Source organism: Taudactylus pleione, unplaced genomic scaffold, assembly GCF_031769625.1.
Source record: "Taudactylus pleione unplaced genomic scaffold, aTauple2 ptg000512l, whole genome shotgun sequence".
NCBI lineage: Eukaryota > Metazoa > Chordata > Amphibia > Anura > Myobatrachidae > Taudactylus > Taudactylus pleione.
Window position 1 is genome coordinate 4,547,729 of NW_028284914.1, and position 23,397 is coordinate 4,571,125.

Consider the following 23,397-nt stretch of genomic DNA (forward strand, 5'->3'; position numbering starts at 1 on the left):
GCACTCACATAACTACAGCGAGATCAATTCCAAACTACACACTGCTGCCGCTACAGTGTCATCTGCCCACAAACAGGATGCTTTAAAGGGAAATCCAACTATAGATCTTTAATATTATCTTCTACGTGCCCTCCAGCAACTTTGGCTTAATAACTTGCATTAGATTCCGTTACTTTCTTGTGTACTTGTTAATGATATATTTATTTCCTCAGATACAGCAGCAGCTTATTCCCAATATTCCTGTCTCTAGGGCTGGGACTGGGTGGGCGGAATGGGAGGGGGAAGCGTTCTGATGAGGGGCAACTTCAGTACAGTAAGGGCCTGCTCACACCATTGCGAATGAACGCAGATTTGGAAATAGATGGACATGTGCTTGGGGACGCCAGGGGGAGGTGCAGATACTAGATAAGGATGATCTGATCGTGACTGGCGGTTTGCGAGCGTCTCGCTGTCATTGGTGCTAGTTTGCCGCTCAGGCACAGAATAAATACACTTTTGTGAGCGCTTATAACAATCTTTATTTTTTATTGGGGTAGTGTTCTTAAAGACGAGGGGTGTTTATGCTGTATTAGCGGATTTAGCCGTGAAAAAGACACCCGATAGGAAACGCGATCGCTGCATGTAAGGAGAACAATGCGTTACGTGGGTACAATTTGGGTGAAAGGGTCTGTGACGCGTTCCCATCATGCATCATTGGCAGCCTGGAACGCAGATGGAGCTCTGAATTTTGCACTTGTTTTTTTCCTGGTGTAACTTACTTAGCTCCCTACTCTGCATTGGCCCATAGCGTTAGACACCCCTAGGGGAAGGTTAGGCACCCCCCGGGAAGGTTAAGTTTAGGGTGCAGTAAGGAGGGGGGGGTTAGGCACCCCTGGGGGATGTTAGGGTGAGGCACTAGGGGGGGTGGGAGGGGGGAGGAGGGGTAGGGACATGGTACTTACCTGCCCTGTCGGGATCTTCTCCCTTCGGGCTGCGGGCGTCGGGATATGAAACGGTGGCTATTCAGCCGCCGGGACTTCATACCCATTCCAGAGGAAGGTATTAGGGCATATGTATTGGGCGTGATAGTCTGGAGAGATGCGGAGAAGGCTGAGGCAGGAAGAAGACTCATTTGGGAAGGCCCACTGGCTCCTCTGTCTACGGCCTAATACCTTCCTCTCACTGCCTGCCGCCTCCTGAGAATGATCTTCCATTTCCTCGGGGTGCGATTACATTGGCCTTTCCTCACTGGACCTGTGATAATGTTCTATTGCTCTCTGATGTCGCCCCTTTGGCATGCTGACATATACATGAGATCTGGTAATCCCCAATCCCATTTCTATCAATTCCTCCGATGGAGACCCCTTTATAGCTCAGCGTAAACCCACACGTCCCTGCTCACCATCTTCCATCCCCCTTAGTGTCTTACGTGCTCTCAATGCTCCACGTGTAAAAGGTTTCATTTCCACATTACACCAATCTATTCTATTATATAATAGGTCCCCAAGGATCAGCATGTACTAAAGGTGGGAGGAGGACATGGGAGAAACATTAGACCAGAGTTTCCCAACTCCAGCCCTCAGGGAGCACTAACAGTGCATGTTTTTAATACTCCAAGCTGGTGCACAGGTGTACTCATTACTGACTGACACATTATAAACAAAGAGCCAACTTGAGACTTGGAAAACATGCAGTGTCAGGGTCCCTTGGGGACTGAAGCCTGGAAACCCTGGCATAGGCCCTGATGTTTGGGATGAGACTGGGATTTCCCCCGGTAAAACCTCTATTTTCATGAAAGTGACAATACTGCCGCCAGGAATATTTACAGATGGTATCTAGCGCCTGAGGCGCTGGCACCGTGGGCCGAGGTTGCTGGCGGCTGCGGAAGCCCGATTTACTACTTTGCGGAAATGCCAGAATCCGCTCAATCAATGCAGGGGTACGCGCATTAGCGGAAACCAGAGCCGCCACCGATTTTACGTCAGTCACCGCAATGGTCATCATTAGTATCGGCACTTGCTCCAACCCCATGGTAGATGTAAGAGATCCGCCAGAAACAGGCCTCTCACTCCCGTACGTACAACGGAGAGTACTTGTCTTTAGCACTCGCTAAGCGCTACAGCCCTTTTTCCCCATACACGTTTCCTCTTAGGTGGCATCTCGGTCCCACATTTAGTGGCATTGCCCCAATATCGCCGCCCCGTGGAGGGACATCAACCTACTCATTCAGGGTATAGCATGACTCCGTTTCCTATTTCTTACTAGCTCGTCCCATTCCGAACACCCCCCAAACCTGTACGCAAACTGACAGGTCACATGCTAAATATCACAACAGGTCAGGTCGCAGCGCACTGGGATGATCCGGAACCTCCCTCTTTGCACAAGGTGTGGTATAAAAGGTCGACAGATACAAAAGGTCAACACTTTTTTTTTTATTTTAAGCTTAACCCTAATCCTCCCCAGAGTGCCTAACCTTAAAAAAATTTTGAAATAAATAAATCATGTGTTGACCTTTTTTGTCGACCATTGGTGTGTCGGCCATTTCAACCTGTCGACCTTTTGCTATACAACACTGTTTAACACTTCTATTTATTCCCTGTATTATGTTGACAATTGACGTCTTGTTATATACAACTATGACACCCCCCCACTCCGCACTTCTATTCTCTATAGCCCCCTTTACCCTATTTGCAAATGTAGTAAAAAGATTTAAAAAAAAAAAAAAGCCATCATACAGATCTGCTGTAATCAGGGAAAGCACCGCACACTCGCCCATAGATGTCGCTCTGTGCCTTACAGTGTAGGGAATTGATAAGTTACTTTGATCTGTAGCTGAAGGCGGCAGATTATGGCCTCAGAACTCGCCGGCTCATTCAAAGTCTATTTTAAATCCAAAGCACTTAACTTCCAGGACAACAAGTCGCCCCAAACATAAGAGCAGGGGGCACCCAGCTACTTTCTATTAATATCTAAATAAATACAGATCAGCGTATAACAGATACTCTTATATTGGGTCAGTTCAGACGTATCTGAAGTAATTTGACCACTTTGGTGCCTTGTGAAGGTGGATGACCGATATATGGGGGGGGGGGGGCGTTCTGCGTCATGTTGTGCTGCTGGATAAGGCTATTTGGGCGGCTGGAAGAGCGGAATATCACCCAATCGCCCCTTGGTCCCTATGCCAACGCTGGGTACATCCTGGCAGTGAAAGAGAGATAGGTCATGTTTGTGTTTTATGCAGGTGCTAAGCTGGCACTTAGCCTGATCCACCGAAGCCAAGATGCCACCGGCTCATGTAAGGCGGTCAATAATTAACAGGAAGGACAAATAAAGTTATCAGTAGATGAATAGAGATAAGGGAAAAGGAGAAGCAGCAAATATCAGCAGTGAGAGGCTGCTGGTTACACAAGGCTGACGGTGCTGTAATATATAGTATAGAGGGATGGACAGGGCGAGTGTGGCCATTAATCCCCCCGGGGGGGCTGGGGAGATGACAGCTATCTCATCTGACCGTCATCAGGTCTGTTTTCCCCACAGGCACTAAGAACATTTTGCACTTGTACGGTGCGGACTGTATGTACTTAGGAATGACGGCCCTTTGATTAATATCATGGGTATTGGGATGATTGTCCGGGCAGTCCTGTGCCCAGGAAGCAACAACCCTTTATAATGGTGGCATGTGGAGGGAGATAGCGATGACATAGGGGCACAGCCAGGCACACGGTGGGCACAGACCGTTCTGAAATACAGGAGCCATGGTGCTGGCATATGGTGGATGGCATCTGTGAGCACAGTGTGGAATACTAGTGTAAATGCATGCATGGCATTTGTGAGGGCACAGTGATGGCAGGCTGTGGATGTAATTAGTAGGGTCTAGCGCCCCCTGCCTTCCTCTGCAGTACACACAGCCAGCACTGAACACACAAACCCAGAAGCAGTCCTTACTCCCAGAACTCGGTGACAGGAGAGGTGAAGTTTGTGGAGTTCAGCGACAGCCACATGGTCTTGTTCTTCCGGAACGTGTCCTCCACGCAGCTGTCAGTGTTCCACGGCTGGTGGCACAGAGCCCACGGCAGCTGGCTTTGAAAAGACTGGAACAAGTAGTAGACTCCCCATGCCAGGATGACAATGTAATAGACATTCAGGAGGGACACGATGACAATAGAGGCGTAACCAATTCCTGCAAGGGAGAGAACACCATCAGCTGTACAGGAGAAAGCTTGCAGCTGATTGGATAGACAGTGTGGCTGTCCAATCGGGTGCAGCCCTTTCACCCTAGACAACTTGTATTCCCTTGATGCAGGCCTGCCCAACTTGTGGCTCTTCAGCTGTTGTGAAACTACAAGTCCCAGCAACCAATCCCACAAATCAGCTGGTAATGCATGCTGGGACTTGTAGTTTCCCAACAGGTGGAGAGCCACAGGTAGGCCAGGCCTGCCTTAATGGTTTCTCCATGCTCGTAATATACATGAGATGCTGGAAATTGCTGATGATTCCCACTAAGGTGAGGGGATTCCGGTCCACATCTAGTCAGTGGGTGATACTGAAAACTTGTGGACAACCCCTTCAAAAAGAGGAACGACCATCCTGTCTGAAACAGTAATTTGCATTATTTCATCTGCGTACTTTCCGAAGTATGGCCTTTCCCACGTGAGGTGGTCACGTGATGCTCACGATGCATTAAGCACCGCCCACCAGCTTCCTTCAGATCTTGCATCATCTCCTGACTGATCACATAAAATAATGCAGATTCATTGTTTTGGACAGGAGGGGGGCTACATTTTCGGATTAAAAAACCCCTAAGTGGGGGCATCAGTTTTTTCAATTCTTCATTTCCTAGTTATATACCTTTCCTGGTAGCCCTGCCATAAAGGTTTAAATCACCCGCTGACATTCACTGGGCGCAGCTACCGAATTAATATTATTAGACAGTTGCCCAGTAACGGAAGGCAGCCATTTTGAAAAATAATAAATGGACAGGACGCATTCAGATAGGTTGTACAAATGAAACAAAACATCTCTGGTCCCTCATGACTTAATAGGCTGCATTCTCTCTTATAAGCATTTGGCCCAGCACACAAAACTACGGACGGATACATTTAATGCCCTGCCAGCTATATATAAAGTATATCCTTACTTAATAGGTCATTATAGAACGGCCCTATTTATCTGATGACATTAAACTAAGACATATCTTCTATTTACACCACAGCACATAGCGCCGTCCTCACATTGCTATGTAACATCCCACACACAGCCAAGCAGAATAGCACCATTGTTATCAGGATAGAAGAGTCTAACACAGCACCCACAGGCTTAAAGTGGCAGCAGCACCCAAATGATACAGTGCCAGGGGATCCGTAGTGCTAAGATATACAATGTGCCATACAGCTTAAAGCCCAATAGGAAAAAAAACAAATGAGGGATTACATATATGCAGCCAGTCAGCCATTACAGTTGTGAAATGCGTCATCATTATGCAGAATGGGACAGAGAGGCACCGATACTCTGTATTTTTGGAACCAGCACCATTTGGAGGTCTGTACACCCGGCAGGATAGGCGCTCTGTGATGATGTCACTACACAGTCCCCGCCCACAACCACTATACGACAACCTCCAACATCAATGTCAGTGTTCCTGTTTTAGGTCATAAAATACTAATCATATAAATGTTAAATATATACTGAGGTACATTGCTACAATGTAGTTCATAGAAACATATTGATGGATACATTGTAGCAATGTAGATCACTGGCGTTAGTGATGAGATGTCACATGGGGTCCTTCCATTGCTATCCAATACAGATCGGTTTTACAATGCCCTGACCAATCAGAGCAAAGCCAATCTGTATCGTGCAGTGTGACAGGCTCGGAGCTGGTTATTTGTGACAAGCCGTTTCTATGGTAACCGTGTGTTTTTTTTTCCGTCCCTATGGATTTAAATCTGGCAGAAGACACCCCCAATGGAAATAGCTGAGCAATAAACGGGTAAAAGAGGGTCGTGCTGAAGTTCTATCTTCCCTGCATGTTTGCCAGCACACTATGGCAGCCACGGTATACTGGTACCTGTAGTTCTGGCCAAGTGGTTTACAGCTGCCAGGGTGTGCTGGGTCTAGTAGTGCACTCGCAAAAAAAAATGTCATTGTCCCAATTAACTGAGCTCTATCCCGTGTTGAACAGGCTGAGGTTGGTGGACATTATGACAGGGGGACCCCAAGATGCAGGTATCCCCCAGTTATGGTGTCACCAGCCCATCAGACCTCACACTGTCTGTCCCCCCCCCCCAACATTTCACTATCTGCCTAGGCTACAAGTGACGGTGCTGCAACACTTTGGGTTGGGGGTGGGGGTGGGCTTTCATTTTTTACCCACATTGAAGAGAATGACAAATGCTGTAACAACAGCACAATGACCCCTTAATAGCGCATCACGCGTTGAGCATATAGATGCATTTCCGCCTATATATGCCAAATCACATGGACCGCGCAGCTACTTTTGCGTACGATTTCCTTTTAGCACAAATTGTGCCATTTTGCCTTTTGCAGCCGCCCCGTGTGTCTATTGCGCCTGAGCGGTAGCTGCGCTTTCCATCTGCGCCAGATCATCACGCACTATAACCGAGTGGCTGCGGAGACAGGACATGCAACAAGTAAGTTACTATTCCCGGCACTGGCTCTGATGCTGTAATATTACAGCATCCATCCAATGATTGAGAGATGTAAAGTTTAAATCAATGTATTTAAAAACGGATCATCAATTAATTGATTTCAAATAACAATACACAGCTCTGATGTCCCATTACTCACCTGGGGAGAGGGCTCCCGAAAACTCAAACTGAATCATTTAACTATAAAGTTCCCTGGAGCGATGGGGGGCGCTATTTGGATGGATGGGCTATCTTGGTGTGAATGTGGATGCTATAAGCCCCCCCATGGCTAAGGTATTACACTGCTATAGTCTCCAGGACAGAAGATACCAGGTAACCCAACCAATGCTGGACAATAGGAATTATATTCATGCAGCAGCGATCACCGTTATAACACAATGGGAGTAATACTGAAAACAAATGGCTTCCATCGCTGTGTACAAGGTGTCCTTACCCGTAAAGATTGGGCAGATCTTCTCCCAGCAGGTGATGCCACCCTCAGAGGTAAACTGCCCCAAAACTACCTCCAGGAAGAACACCGGTAAGCCGCCCCCGAACAAGAAGATGAAATATGGGATTAAAAATGCACCTGAAAAATAAACAAAAACACAAAAGACGAGAATAACTTCTTAACACCTGTATAACCGGGTACATGTCACAGCTTTCTGACCAGGAAACACAATTTGTTCCCCTAATGCCACTTTCTTATCAGGACAGAGACACTAACCTGATTAAATAAAAAATATGTTTATTTTGGCTTGTTATGTGTACAGTTCAGGGAATACACAAAAAGGAACAAACAAAAACTTTGCCAGGGACTTCCCACAGGCGCGTTTTACACAGTCAGCGAATTCCAGAGACCGATTACAGAAAATAAACAGGCTACTTCTCCCAAATATAGGGATAACTAGGGTTATGGTTAGCTGTGAAAGCTTTATGCAGTCTGTAAATATGTTGCAGAATGTATATGTCCCAGATGGATTTTTATGTCCCTGTAACCTAGATTGATCAGCAGCTGACATGTCACGCACAGGACATTGACGTCCAGGTTATACGGCACCAATCAGCAATAAGGGACAGCAGAGACCTGAGACTGGTCCCTTCCGTACCCAACATCTGTGATAACATCCTGTATCATCACATAATCAGCACATATCTCCCTCCTGAAGACCAGGTATCTGTGATTTCACTGCAAACACATCACGCTCCCCCACCTCCGCTCCGCAGGCAGGAAATGTGCTGTACGGTTACTATACTTTATAAAGATTAAGTGAATTCCAACTAGTACTCAAGTTCCACACTCCCATACTTAGGCTGGGTAGATTAGTCCCCAATGTGCAAGCAGGAGGAAGAGTGACGTGGCATGCGTCACCTATGATGTCACGCCACCGCGTCTCCATAGGATAGGACACAGGTCATGGCCCGGGCTGTGTCTATGCAACCCGGAAGAGCCCAGCGCAGCCCCGGGCCCAAAGTTTTAAGATAAACTGGCAGCGGGGATGTGCACTGGTGGTTGAGCAATAAACTGGTGGGCAGATCTCTGGCGGCACACCTGAGAACCCTGTGCCGCAGCACATCGGTTGAAAAAATCGTTGCTGTAGGTGGACAGGCTTAGGTGTGTATACCCAGGAGGGAGAGGGAGACATCCAATGGTTCATGTTTTCTGGATATCTTTAATCATGCACTGGTGAGTTTATCTATTTTGGTGGGGCTGTAATTATCCCACCCGTTCCCACGGACGGAAATCCTGAAGACATGCCCTGCTGTTGGTACTTGAGGACTGGAGTTGAGAATCACTGGTATAGTTCAAACAGCAACAATGTTCGTTAATCTCTAACACCTGATACTTGTATTTAGTTATTCACTTTGGAGGAAATACGTCTGTAAGAAGCCGCCAGACTTACCTCCGCCGTTCTTATAGCAGAGGTACGGGAACCTCCACACGTTCCCAAGGCCGATGAACCCACCAGCCACCGACAGCAAAAAGTCAATCTTACTGGCCCATTTCTCTCTCTGTGGGGGCTTCCCGTCAGCTTCATCCTCCGGACGGGTCCCCGGGCTCTTCCCCGGAGACGGCTTCAGGATGTCTTTATGAAAGTCCTTCAGACACTGTAACTTCTCCTTGTTGGACATCGCTGCACCTGCCAGGGAAGAGAGGGAAGAGGTTCACAACAGAGAATACGTAATATGGGGGTCCAGACGATAATACGTAGTGCGAGGGTCCAGACGAGAATACGTAATATGGGGGTCCAGACGAGAATACGTAATACGAGGGTCCAGACGAGAATACGTAATACGAGGGTCCAGACGAGAATACGTAATACGAGGGTCCAGACGAGAATACGTAATACGAGGGTCCAGACGAGAATACGTAATACGAGGGTCCAGACGAGAATACGTAATACGAGGGTCCAGAGTTGCACTGAACAGGAGGCTCAAAATATAGCATGTTTTTAGAAGTACATTTCTGCTGTACAAATGAGTAAATTGTCTATTTCATATAAAAGATATATTAAATTAACCACAAAATGTAAATGTCCACTATGAACCATGAAGGTATAATACACTGTTCAGTGTTACCCTGATATTCCGCAGCAGCTATGTTACACAGTATTACCTCACAGCTACATTACATAGAGCTGAAACTCCTCCCACGTTTTGTACAAAGGGTTAAGGAATCATATACAGGTCAAAAAAGCTAAGACTATTGCTGTAATATCACTGCCCGTCCACAGCGTATGATTCAACCAATACATAGAGTGTATTTCTGCAAAGACTACTAGACTGTCAGTCACTCTGTGCCTGCTCCTCCCTACTTACTATACAACCTGCTGTACATAGGATAAAACCCTGTGTATGAGGCTTGTGGATTCATTCTCAGCAGTGTTGCATACCTCCCAACATGACCCTCTCCAGGAGGGACACAGTGCTCTGGTCCTGGGCTTCCCTGGTAATTTGTGATTGGTGGAGGCTCCAGGGGCGGGGCTGCAGGACAGTCCAAAATTCACAAAGGGGAGTCACACCAACTGCCAGTGAGTCCCAGCCAGTGATGTTGGCAGTGTGTGAAATGACAGTTGGTGTGACTCCCCTATTTGAATTTTGAACTGTGCTGCAGCCCCACCTCTTACCAGGGAAGTCCAGGACCAGAGCATTGTGTCCCTCCTGGAGAGGGTCATGTTGGGAGGTATGGTGTTGTAAAGACATGTGCCTCTCTAGGTCTAGGTAGGTACAGCCACAAAGTCTCATGCCAGCGGCAGCCCCGTGCCCACCACACAATACTCATGTCACCACCAACAAACCTATGCCCACTACATACAGCCTTATGCCACCACCTCCAGCCAAGGACCCATCACATATAGCTTCATGTCACCAGCTCCATCCAAATGCCCTCCACAGAATTGGTATGAAATACAGACGGCTGAACAGCCATCGGTTCTCATACCGATGCTGGGAGCCCGAAGGTTCGAGATCCCGACAGGAGGAGGTAAGTAGGGTAACCCTCCCCCCCTAACCCTCCCTTGGTGGTGCCTAACCCTAAAACTCCCAGGGTGGTGCCTAACCCCCCCCCCCCCCTCCCCACACCCTAACCCTCCCGTGGGGGTGCCTAACCCTAACCCTCCCTCCCAGTAGCCTCCAACACCCCCAGGTGGGTGCCTAACCCTAAGTACCCCCGGGGGTGGCTAAACCCAAGCCCCACTCCACCCCCCCTGCTTGCCTTCATTTGGGATGCCGGCTGTCAGGATTTCGACGCCTATCTTTAGTCCCGGATCGGGATTCCACTGTCGGGATTCCAACGCCTGGCACCCCGGCCGTCGGTAAGGTCACCGCATCCCACCCTCCACATATGGACCCATGACACCACCTTCAGACCAACACCAATATACTCCACTGCCCACATACAGTCTCATACACACAGTGCCCTAATAGGACAACTGTGGCAGGGCATGCTGGGATGTGTAGTTCCACACAGCAGCTAGAGGGCTGCCTGTTGAATACCTGCTGTAAGCGCATTACGTACATGTATTTATAAAGACAACCCCTCCCCCTTCCCCAAGTTGCCCACTCTCAAGAGCGTATCCCCAGATCTCGGACCTCTATCAGCATCCATGATTGCTGATGTACGGGCCCCATTACCTAAACAGAAACACAATGACAGTGACAGACGTACTCCAAACAAGCGTTATTAACTGTGTATTTCTGCTACATAACCTACTGAGACGTCCATTGTTGGACAATTTCTCAGGTCTGTATTCCAAACTCCTGCTGGCATGACAAAGCTACGTGTATCCGTTACCGGCTTATAACAGAGGCAGCCATTATATCTGCTAAAACAATACTGCAGCCTTCAAACTCCCTAAAAGCCACTGACACCACTGAGGCATGAGGCACAGGTGTGTGCAAGATAAGTTTATAGAGACTGTACTATCTGCAGCCTAATGGAGACTGGTTCAGGCTCCAATATGGCTTCCTTCGCTGTGTGCAGACAACAGGCACCGCTTAATGCGTGGATATCAGGAACACAGAACTTTTCACACGTTATCCAGCATTTGGACTTTGCAATCTTAGCCGTTATCAGCTTGAATGAGATCCTGTTGCAGCTCAGAGAATAACATGGGAGAGAGCCTTAAGCTGAATCAGATCCAGGGAGACACAATTGCCTAATATTGGAGGTTACTATTACACACAAGTAACCTGACAGCCATGGAAATGTTCCCCGATTAGAATCCCAGCATGCGGCAATCAGGGAGGTGTTAGCAGATCTGTATATTTATATATGTGCAGCTGGACTGTTTCACAATCACAGTACAGTTATTCTATGCAGCAGCTGATGTACCGTACACAACAGGGTAACAGTATTTACCGTGTAATACTGCTCAGCATCTGCATAAACAATAGGGTTCTATAGGCAGTAGGGCTTGTCCAGGGGGCAATGGCCCTCATTCAGAGGCGGTCGCAAGAAGAGAGCGCTCGCTCTGAATGAGGGCGGCCGCTTGACTTTTCAAGTGCGGCCTCCTGGTCGCTAGCTAAGCTGTAGGTTACCACCCACAGCTTTAGCGACCAACCAGGTTGATGGTTGCGATGGTCAAGACCATCGCGACCATCAGGGCTTGCGACGAGACCATAAGGTTGGGTCCCGGCAACCGCAAGCCCCAGGGAGAATTTCTCTCTCGCTCTGGGGCTTGCGCACGCGCAGTGCGGCCGCTGTGCGTACGCATGGCCTAAACATTGACCCGGTTGCAAATGAGGTCCAATGTCTGAGAGACTTCATTGATTGATGCCTAATAGAAAATGTGTTTGTTGCATATTCGAGTAATGGTTAATAACATTGTACGAGTGTGTCAGTGACGCACATCCAATGTAAACCAGATGCATACACCACCAAACTCTGACGATGGGTGGAATTTGGAAATATGCCATTTTTAAAAAAGCATTTTTTTAAGCCTGTTTGTGGCGCGTTCTGCACCAAACCCAGAGGGAGCCCGGGCACGGCGACATGATTTGTATAATTATTCGGCTTCTCCTACCCATTGGGGGATACAAACCACATCATCAACTCACAAACGTGCGCACCCGAGAAATGCGAGTTCCAATGAGAAATGACAATCTGCTGTAGTCGCAGCAACACCACGCGGCTTTTTCTACAAGATGCGACCTGGAAGAAGTGCATGAAACAGAAATGCTTTATTTCCCGAGTCTCGGGTTACCCCCGCAAATGTCGGCACAGTCAAGGGGAGTCATTGATCCATGAAAATGCTGACGTCTTCCTCCGCCTTAGTACCTGTAGCGTAATCAGGAGCAGGATGGATTCTCAGCAGGTCCGAAAGCAGGAACGGAACAGCCTCACGCCAGGTGCCACAGATTGCTGAAGGGAGCAGTCAGGTGTAAAATACAGTCTAGTGGGCACAGCAGTGAATAGTGCGCGTGCCCCAAACTGGGCAACGTCAATGTGTGCAGTTACATTAAGTAATGGTCGCGCCAGTGGGTGGGATGCCAGCATTAGGATCCTCATGACGACTCTTAATACAGGGGACGTTAGTGAAGGGCTTGGAGACATTTGTAATCAGGCCTCCAGCGGTCACTCCCACGCTCCCTCCCTAGTGTTAGGTTTATAAGGGTTAGGGAGTTATCACAGCTGGCCTTATCTTTGCCAAAAAGCTGAAGCGGATTATTAATAGAGGGAACATGTACTGTGGTGGGCATCCAGATATGGTGGTTTTATACCTGCGGCAATGTTCGACTTACAGGGCTAATCGGTGCTTGGCGGGGAGGATCTAGAAATATGTATCAGAATTATAAATTAAAAAAAAAAAACATCTCTAATTAAAAGAAAATAAGGCTTGTGGGCGTCATTCTCAAACTCCCAATGCCCTTACTCTCCTTGGCATGGCCGCCCCCCCCCCCCACATTCCATTTCATTAAGCATGCTGCCTATTGGGCTTCTTTGAAGGAGCATGGTACCGGATCGCACGGGGGAATCTCTTCTGACTGTTGGGTCAGCCCCCGTCCTGTTCCCTACCCATAAGAGAACCCTTTGGATGCCACGCAGATCCTGACATACCTCCCAACCTTTCAGCCCGATCACGACTGTACCTCTTGAATTGTGACAGAGGAGGTAGGAATTGCTGCCTGAGTGTTCTAATGAGGGTAGTGGGTCAGGGGTCTCTTAGCTGTAAAAAGAAAGTATGGTGGTCGCTCACATCAGCTTAATGATATTGCTCAGGTGCTTGTAAAGAGCGGGGTTTATACTGAACCACAGAAAAAAAGAAGATTCCCTCCAGCACACTGCAGCAATATTAGCAAAAATACTACAAATTCACATAGATATATTTTCATCACCTTTCCATTTGTTTGTTTATTATTTATGTAATTTTAATTCTTTCTTATTATATTAACACTTATTGATTATCTTTACACATCTATACTTTACACTTCACTATCACCTTTCTTCCATTTTTCGTGTGATGCCCTGGGAGTGGTCCTTGGCTGGGTTCTTTTGGGCTGCTTTGCGCCTCGGACGTGAACCCCTTAATGTTAGGGACGCCGGTATAGAGGAGCCTTGATGCTGGCCCGGAGCTTAATCATATATTTGCAAATGTATGCAACCAATACCTCTGAATTTCTATTATCATGTAGGATTCAAGTACTTTTGCTAATATTGCTGCAGTGTGCTGGAGGGAATCTTCTCTTTTCTGTGGGTCTGTTAGCTGTGCTCCTGCATCACGGGTTGCTTCTCAGTGCAACTCCCAATATCTGGCGGAACATTTTCTGTGCAGTATTTTAAACTGACTGCCGAGTGGCTACGTGATCAGGAGGACCAATAAGAAGCTGCAATCTCCCTGCGAGCGGCTTTCTATTGGTCCTGACACTCTCACACCCACTCCCACAGTGCCACAGTACAGCCCGGTTACTACACTCATAATTGGAGATGCAACTGTGCATTAACCTACTTGCCTGGGATCAGATCAGGAGCATGCGCAGCGAGATAACGCCCAAAATATGCTCCGCAAACCGGCCTATGTTTAACTCTGCAACTTTTCCAAGATGTTTTATATTGGTCCCTGATATATTTTTGTTACCCTGACCACGTCCTTCTCTTCCTGACCATACTGTGCTGGTTTAGATAATAATAATAAAAATTAAAAATAAATTATTTCTTAAAAGGGCCTCTGAACAACCCCAGCTGCATAGAACCCCCCTTCCCCATGTACTCCTACAGTTACCTAATTGCAGGAAATCCCGCAGGGGGTCGTCATCCCATCCTACACTAGTTGTTACAGGAGTTGGCACAGGCCGGGGGTAGTTCTGAGCCGCTTCTGCACAATTAGGCGTCACATTCAGCAAATCCATACGGAGCGTCAGGTTCATGCCCAGCACTAAGAGCAATCTCTCCACTCACAGATGTCAGCGGTAGGGTGCAGGAGAGACATGTGTCTAGGGGGGGTCAAGAGAAGGGTTTGGGGCCCTAAAGAGTAGGGATTGCCCAAAGAAGAACGATAAGAAGAGCCATTTCCTTGTAGAGCCCTTTGCAATAAGCTGGAAAGCCGGACATTGCCGACGTGTGACTCAGTCACCAGTATAGGGCTGTCAGGGAATGCATTGCTTTGTCATAGCCAGGTGATGTTTGGTTCTTGCTGGTAAACAGGATGAGAGGCCGGGTTACAAAAACAACCAAAGACCTAGGGAGCAAAGCGGGATATGATGGGGGATCGGCAACTCCCTGCAATGTGGTATAACCCACTCACCTCTTCCCACAGTGTGGGCCCTGGGAATGGAGAACAGTGTCTGTAGGACGCTGCATGCAGCTGAAATAACAGAACAGGCTAGGGCGATGCTCACAGATGTAGCCATGCGTTATATGCAGGACACCCCTATGCCCAAACACATGACGTAATAATAATAATAATAATAATAATAATGGTGCCAGAATATAGCTGCATATATACTCATATACCATCATATAGGCTCTGCCAAAGGTACACAAACACAAATCTAATCTGTCACTGGGATTACCAGAATCCACCACAGGAATTACCAGAATCCACCACTGGGATTACCAGAATGGCAGCACTGGGATTACCAGAATGGCAGCACTAGTATTTCCTGCTGAGCGCTGACTGACCGGGGTTCAGCAGGAAGTTCAACCGGCTACTAAATTATTTTTACTGCTGATCAGCGTTCACCATCTGATGAGCTGTGCTCATGTAATACATTCTCATATACAGAGGCAAGAGAAATCCTGGCATGGTCAGCTCCGCAGGCAAGAGAAATCCTGGCATGGTCAACTCCTCAGGCAAGAGAAATCCTGGCATGCTCAGTTCCTCAGGCAAGAGCAATCCTGGCATGGTCAGCTCCTCAGGCAAGAGAAATCCTGGCATGCTCAGCTCCTCAGGCAAGAGAAATCCTGGCATGGTCAGCTCCGCAGGCAAAAGAAATCCTGGCATGCTCAGCTCCGCAGGCAAGAGAAATCCTGGCATACTCAGCTCCACAGGCAAGAGAACTCCTGGCATGCTCAGCTGCTCAGCTCCTCAGGCAAGAGAAATCCTGGCATGTCAGCTCCGCAGGTTTGCCTACTCTCCCGGAATGCACGTCACACTCCCGAATTTCGCGTTGCTGTCCCACCCTCTGCGGAGAATAGACCAGTGTCCTGGGACGGGAGCTTGAAGATGCGTCATTGTACCCCCATCCCCTGCTCCTCAATGGCACAAATTGCGGCACTGAACATTTGGATGAGGTGCAAAGATTCCGCACTTCATTCGTAGTGTCAGCCCCCCTCCCCCTGTACCTCTCCTCCCATATAATCACTCACTCACTGTGCTTGTGTCAGGGCCGTTAAGCAAACGGCTGAGCAGTCGCTGTATTAGCCCTTTGACACGACCTACAAACCTTTCCTGCATCCTCTGCAAAAAAACCTCATAAGCAGCACTGGAGCCACATTGCAGGAGATTCCATACTCAATAGGTGCTGACAGCTATTCACATCTGCCTGTCCTGTTATGTTTGTAATCTAGTTCTGTTTGCACGGATGTGGATTGAAAGATCTACAGTAAAAAGGTAGACCATGTCTAGATAGACCCCAGCTGTTAGACAGACAAAAGGTCGACAGGGACAAAATGTCGACACACTAAAGGTCGTCATTTAAGAAGGTTGACAGGTGCAAATGATCGTACGGGTCAAAAGGTCAACATGTAAATGGTCGCCACATTTGTTTTTTCCAAACCCTAATCTTCACCCTAACCCTCCCCTTGGTGCCTAACCCTAATCCTACCTCCTGGTGCCTAACCCTAACTACTGGTGCCTAACCCTAACCGTCCCTTCTAGTGCCTAACCCTAACTCCTGGTGCCTAACAATCGGGATAAGTGCCTAACCCTAAAAGAAAAATGTAAGAAAAAAAAAAAATCATGTGTCGACCATTTGTACTTGTCAACCTTCTTACACGTTGACCTTTAGTGTGTCGACCTTTTGTCCCTGTCGACCTATTGACTGTGTAACATCTGGTATCTAGCTAGACATGGTCTTCCTTTTTACTGTAGATCTTTAGACCGGATCCCGTTTGCCCTCTGTATGGTGCTGCAGACCCTTTGTGGGACCCTATAAATAAAAGGTTTCTAAGTAAAAAAAATAAAAACTTATGAGAAATATCAAGAGAGAAAGTATACAAGGGTCACATATTGTCCTGCACCTTCGAAAGGTGGTGAAAAGTTTTCAAAATTATTTATTTAGTAAGATAACAGTCACAAAGAGCAGGAATTTCTTATTTAGTCTTCATTCTAGCACCATGCACCTGTCACAGCCTGCCTGGGGTGTATCTCTCTGCTCTGGTGCTTCTACCACACTCTGGTATATAGCTCAGCAGTTTGTTGCAACCGCTTAATGTTTTAGATGCACCAGAGAGCGACACCACAGGCAGGAGAGAAGGAACTGCACAGGCAGGAGAGAAGGAACTGCACAGGCAGGAGAGAAGGAACTGCACAGGCAGGAGAGAAGGAACTGCACAGGCAGGAGAGAAGGAACTGCACAGGCAGGAGAGAAGGAACTGCACAGGCAGGAGAGAAGGAACTGCACAGGCAGGAGAGAAGGAACTGCACAGGCAGGAGAGAAGGAACTGCCCAGGCAGGAGAGAAGGAACTGCCCAGGCAGGAGAGAAGGAACTGCCCAGGTTATGACAGGTTGTGACTGGTGCAGGGTGCTAGAATGAACATTATTATTGCCGTGATAAGATGCGATTTCCGTTCATCTAGGACAGTGCTTGTGATAAATGGTTGTTCCAAGCAGACACCTCCTGAGTCCCGCTGCCTTGCGCATATCGCATTTGTAAAAGACTTCCATCTTCTCAGATGTCCATTGTGTAACTACTCTGTCCCTAGATGAAGCTCCGCAATTAAAAAAATTAATTGCATCTCTACAAGTAGGATATGGTTTAAATGTTTTACTGGTCAAGTAGAGTGAAGACGCAAGTGTACCTTAGGGCAGAGCTCGACAACTCCCGGGGGCCAGGTCGCCATGACTTCCAGATTTTGCTGCCTGGCTACTAGATTTTGCAGTGAGGGAGGAAGCAGATCCTCATCAGCTCTGGCGGAGATTAGTGCCTATAGTATTGCGGTGTTCATATCATGTACAGGAGTGCATGTGCTGTGTTTCGCCTGCGGTGACTCTTGTGCCTGTGTCCGTCCCGGCCTGCACCGACGACTCCTCTACATCATGGCCTGCTCTGATCCCTGCTGTCTGTCCCAGTCTACGCTGATCCTCCTGTACGTCCCCGCTGTCTACTGTCTCCGGCTGCATAGAGCTCTCCGGTAATAGGGTCTATGCGTGGCCAGGGATTGCGGAGCGGCATCAGAGGGATAGTGGTGTGACCACGAGGGGAGGGGGGTCTTGTTGTACTTTCTGGCACCATTATTTATGTGAAATGTGGTCCGTTATTACTGGAGGGTGGAGCAGGGGAGTTGTGCAGAGCAGTGAGGGGCCTCCATGTTACTGTATCCATTCAACTGTGACCATTTTGTGGACCAGTATAGTGTGTATAACACAGAGCTGTGCTCCTCAATCACTCCTGTCATTTTTTGGGGGGGCAGTGGTCTGGCTCCTTCACTTTCATCCTGGCTCCTAGATTTTAGGAAAATTTGTCATTAACCCTAATGCAGGGCTTAAGTATGTGCCGGGGTGGTTATCTGGTCCCGTCGGCCCAGTTTGGGTCTCCCTGCTTTGTTTGGTGCAGCTGCGAGAGGAGCAGCTGTAAGCACATGGGAGAGCCTCTAGGCCGTCGCTTCCATGGCTGCTAGCGCCATCTCGAGATGTGTGAGAAATAGGCCCCTTAAAGCACAATAGAGCGCGTGAGATGTGCTGTAATGTTGGGAAAACCTGTTGGGGTGGTGACGGGTGTTTTAGGCAAAGAAAAGGGTGCATGTATGTATGTAGGTGTTTTGCTTATTCAAGTAGAAAAATGTGTACAATATACATCTTTACTGTTTGTTCATATACGTTAAATCAGCTGCATGACTTCCATGTGATTCATGTTATACACTTGAAGGACCTGCGGTGTCTGGGAACGCTCCCTGCACATCAAGTTACTGCTTGGCTGTGAGGGGAAGGTTCACGGTAGTGTCTAAGGCCCCGATTCAGAGCCGGACGCTCTGACCAGAGCGCTCGCTCTGAATCAGGGCCCACCTCCATTAAAATGGAGCGTCCTCCTGGACGCTCGTATAGCTGTGGGTCACCACCCACAGCATATACGAGCGTGCAGGATGATGGTCGCGATGGTCTTGACCATCGCGACCATCGCCACTGCGAGCAGAAGCCTGCGGTTGAGTTTCTCAACCGCAAGGTCAGGAGTGATTTTGGCTCTATCAGAGCCAAAATCACTCCCACTGACATCACTAGTGATGTCAGTGGGGCTGGCTTCTGACGGTAGGCGTTCCCTTGGGAACGCCTCCGTCTGGCAGGCACGCCCCTGGCACGCCCACCAAAGGGGGCGTGCTGTCAATCAACATCGACAGCACGCCCCCTTTGATCAGACACTACGAGCGAAGGAAAGTCCTTCGATCGTCGCATCTCGCGCATGCGCACGACGGAGCTCCCTCCGTCGTGCGCATGCGCAGTGCAGACCATCGACCCACTTGCGAGCGGACAAAAGTTCCATGTGTTTTTTTGGGGTAAATTAAGTTATTTTTATATTTATTTATTTATTTATTTTTTGCCCTATTAGTCACCAGGGCGGGGGGGGGTATCCAAAGGGTTCTGAACCCACATTTGTAGCCCAAAATATGGATTTTGCACTTTTTTTCTCCTGCCTTTTGCCTATGAAGTTTTCGCGTAGGTGAAAACTCCGAGGAATTGAATATGGAGATACTTTGAAGACAAAAAAGTTTCCTCAGATTCGTACGTTTCGCCTGTTTTCAAACTGCACTTTTCACGGCTAATTGAATACGGCCCTTAGTATTAATCTCCAAAATATGGCTTGTATGAGAACCTGAAGAATAAACATTATTTATGCATTTACTTTTATTGGGTATTGTTTAATATAAGACGAGGAAAGACAAAAGACAAATCCTACCTACAGTATGCGAAGGAATGATTAACATTAATCGTAGATTATACAAATGTCTCCATTGTATGAGCTGGGGGAAGAAATTGACTCATATCTCGCAGTATTAGTGAGATGAAATTCTATGTTTGGCGAGAATTTACTTATGTGTCATATAGGTAGAAGTATAATAACTCTAACCAAGATTGCTAACTTGAAAAGTGCTGGTAAGTATCATTCCCGGCTGCTCCAGAACAGACTAGCTGCTGGTTTCAGCGATAATAAAGATATAGGTTATATTATTACAGTATCTTAAAATAATAGGGTTGTTATAACTACTATAGATCTTTTCTCTTACATGATTGGCAATAACGTCTTCAATATATATATATATATATATATATAAGGAATAAAGAATTAGACCAGAGTAGTAATTACGGTCACTAATACCCATTTTACACAAACTTAAAAATCCTGGCTTGATGCACCGTCTGCAAAGAGCATTGAACTATTTTTGCAATTACAGCGCCAATCATGTCCACAATAGCGATACTGAGTATGATCCTCAATTAAGGCTGATAGTATAACTCTTGCACAGTTTTTAACCTCTCCTGAGTGGTTCATAGAGTGAAGGGGCCCATACACGGTGCGATTTCCAAACGATCCAATGTCGTATTAAATCTCCATTGAACTCTGGGCCTGATTCAGAGCCGCTTGTAAGCGGCCGATCGTTCGCTCCGAGCGATGTTCGCACAACTGCGCATGTGTATGGGTCGTAATGCGCATGCGCCAAACAGTCATTGCGGTCGGAAATCATGCGCTTGTAAAACAGCGAGGGGCTGGTAATTTGAGTGACAGAATGAGGCGTTTGTGGGTGGTAACAGGGGAAGGTGCTTGAAAACGGGGAGTGGAGATCCGAACGCAGGCGTGCCAAACGGTCAAAACGCCGTTTTATGGGAGTGCATAATTAACAAGGCAGCGTCATCGACCACGTCACTTGGTTGTCTTTTAGCCTGAACTGCTGGCAGTGATATCGGGAAGTAAATCCTACCACAAGCACTGCGAGCAGTTCAGATGCCTTTCGATGTTCCCGATTAATCTAATAAATACAGGAGATGACGTATGATGCGAGCGGCCAAGGGGCGTCTTTAGAAAATAGCGAGCGCATTTTTCGGACGCTCGCTCAGACATAGAGGCGTCCACAGACCACAAAGAGCGAGCGCTCAATTTAAATAGCCGGCCCCTTTTTCAGAACGACCGTCCGCAAATAGCGTCCGGCTCTGAATCAGGCCCTCTCTCCAGCAGCTCCAGCGAATAATGTGCCGCAAAAGCTGCACGATGTTCACCCAATCTATCGTGCCCCCCCCCCCCCCAAGAGCAAACTGCCCTGGGATTTTAGTGACCAGTGCTGGTTTTGCTTAAATACAGGGGACAAACGACCTTAAGTCACCTTTGCGGTTCTCACTATTGACTTCAATGGTGGGAACCGTTCATTGGCCGAGAGGCGGAAGGCTCGCCTCTCTCAGCCAATGAACGCTCAGCGGCGGAGTTTCCATAGTGGAATCCCGCCGGTGAGCTCTCATTCGGACTAAAGTCCATGGGTCCGCCAAATTCGTGTTTTTATTTTGCCAAGTCTGGGGATGCCTACTAGGAGAAGGGGTGTATGGATATATTTTTACATGTACTTTATGGATTTTCTACATGGAGAAGAGGATGTGAAGGGCGTCAGTGATACATAGAGGAGTATGTGAGAGAGTGTGTGCGCATGTACTGTATGTTTTAATAAACTTTTACTTTAGACGGTGTTTGTCCTGTGTTTATTTTAATATTGCTTTTGCTGTGGAACTACAGGTACCAGCAGGCCCGTAATGCCCCGCATGCAAGACGCTAATTAGCAGCTATTGAGACCATTTAAGTACCCCAAATACCTTCAGCAGGCCTATTCGGGGGTATCTATAGAGATCCCCAATGTCAGTGCTTCTTTTGGGGGGTGTCAGGCTGACAGGACTTTTCGCTGGTTTCGAATTCGCCGGGTTCCGTTTTCGCTGATTTGGAGTTGAATACGACAGATTTGACAAGAATTGCAAGTAAAAAAAGCCTAGTTTTGCTCAGAAATGATGCTCATTATGAGGGATCTTCTGTTATAGGTAGTAATCAGGGCGAGAGGTAATTTTTTGAAAGTTCTCGCTCTCATGAACTCAAGTTTTTGTATCGCTCCATCCGCAGTTCCTGATCCTATTTTATATACACACTTATTGGTCTTTTAAATTACATCCTCTTCCGTTGCTCAATATGAGTCAGCGATGGTTGGGGGGGGGGGGGTGGGGGGGATGGGGGGGATCACATTCTATTTTTAAGATTAGCAAAACCTCGTAGAGGAAGTAGCTCTTGATGGGAAACATTTATTAATCAATTTCAACAGGATATCTGTAACATTAACCACATTTTTAGCACGGCATGACCCGCGTAATGCATACTCCCCAACTTTTAAGTCGATCTATTCGGGACATGTTGGCGCTGTAGGGGCGCGCATCTGAAAAGGGGGGGGGTGTCTTCATGTAAAGGGACAGAGACGCCCAGAATTGGGGGTGGAACCTCACAGTACCCCAGCTGTCGTCACTATGGGGACATGTCCAGCACTCTCCGCAATGCTGGGCAGCCCCCAGGATCTCGCTATACTAGTGAATAAATGGCTTCTATTCTATCTCTTCTTGCCCACTGCTCTGTTATGCAGAGCAGCGATTTGTGCTCCCCCCAACCGTGAGGCATACCTCCCAACATGACCCGCTCCAGGAGGGACACAATGCTCTGATCCTGGACTTCCCTGGTAAGAGGTGGGGCTGCAGCACAGTTCAAAATTCAAATAGGGAAGTCACACCAACTGTCATTTCACACACTGCCAAACATCACTGGCTGGGACTCACTGGCAGTTGGTGTGACTCCCCTATTTGAATATTGGACTGTACTGTAGCCCCGCCTCTGGAGCCTCCACCAATCATAAATTACCAGGGAAGTCCAGGACCAGAGCATTGTGTCCCTCCTGGAGAGGGTCATGTTGGGAGGTATGCGTGAGGCACTGCGGGCGGGACAGTCCTAGAAAAATGGGACTGTCCCACTGAATGCGGGGCAGTTGGGAGGTATGGCAATGTGTGGGAGCCAAGTTTTCTAATATGGTATGAGGGAGCCAGGTCGTTTCAGGACAACAGAATATGGTATGATGGAGCCAGGCCGTTTCCATGACAACAGAATATTGTATGGTATGAGGGATACAGTCCTTTTTCATGACAACAGAGCATGGGCAGGATGTACTATGCATACCACAGGTTCTCAAACTCGGTCCTCAGGACCTCAAACAGTGCATGTTTTCCAGGTCTCCTCACAGATTCACTAGTTAAATAATTAGCTCCAACTGTGGATCTCTTACAATGTTTCATTGAGTAATTAATACACCTGTGCACCTGCTGGGTGATCTGGAAAATGTGACCTGTGTGGGTCCTGAGGACAGAGTTTGAGAACCACTGTACCATGCATTGCATCCGCGATGCGGTACCTCCCACCACTTATCGGGTACATACCGACATTAATTACGCCGGTATATACCTAGAAATGCAAATAAAACTGCATAGGACAGCTCCCCTGATAAGAGAAGTTCTTCGCGATAGAGATTTAATACCCAGAAGTCCCACATGTGTAGAACTGTGCACCACTAGAACTGCGGAAAGAAGCCCTTAGGCTTCTATTGGGTAACGC

The 23,397-nt window shown here is 47.7% G+C and overlaps 1 protein-coding gene across 1 annotated transcript in view; it reads right to left on the minus strand.

Moving 5' to 3' along the window:
• Nucleotides 1–23,397, minus strand: part of SLC6A6 (solute carrier family 6 member 6) — a 51,940-nt gene that overhangs the window by 23,134 nt on the left and 5,409 nt on the right. Inside the window, exons 2-4 of the mRNA XM_088450265.1 lie at nt 8,531–8,767; nt 7,081–7,215; nt 3,925–4,159 (exon numbers count right to left, since the gene is read on the minus strand). Coding sequence (XP_088306391.1) covers nt 3,925–4,159; nt 7,081–7,215; nt 8,531–8,759 — 599 coding nt within the window. The 5' untranslated portion in view covers nt 8,760–8,767. The remainder of the gene's footprint in view (nt 1–3,924; nt 4,160–7,080; nt 7,216–8,530; nt 8,768–23,397) is intronic.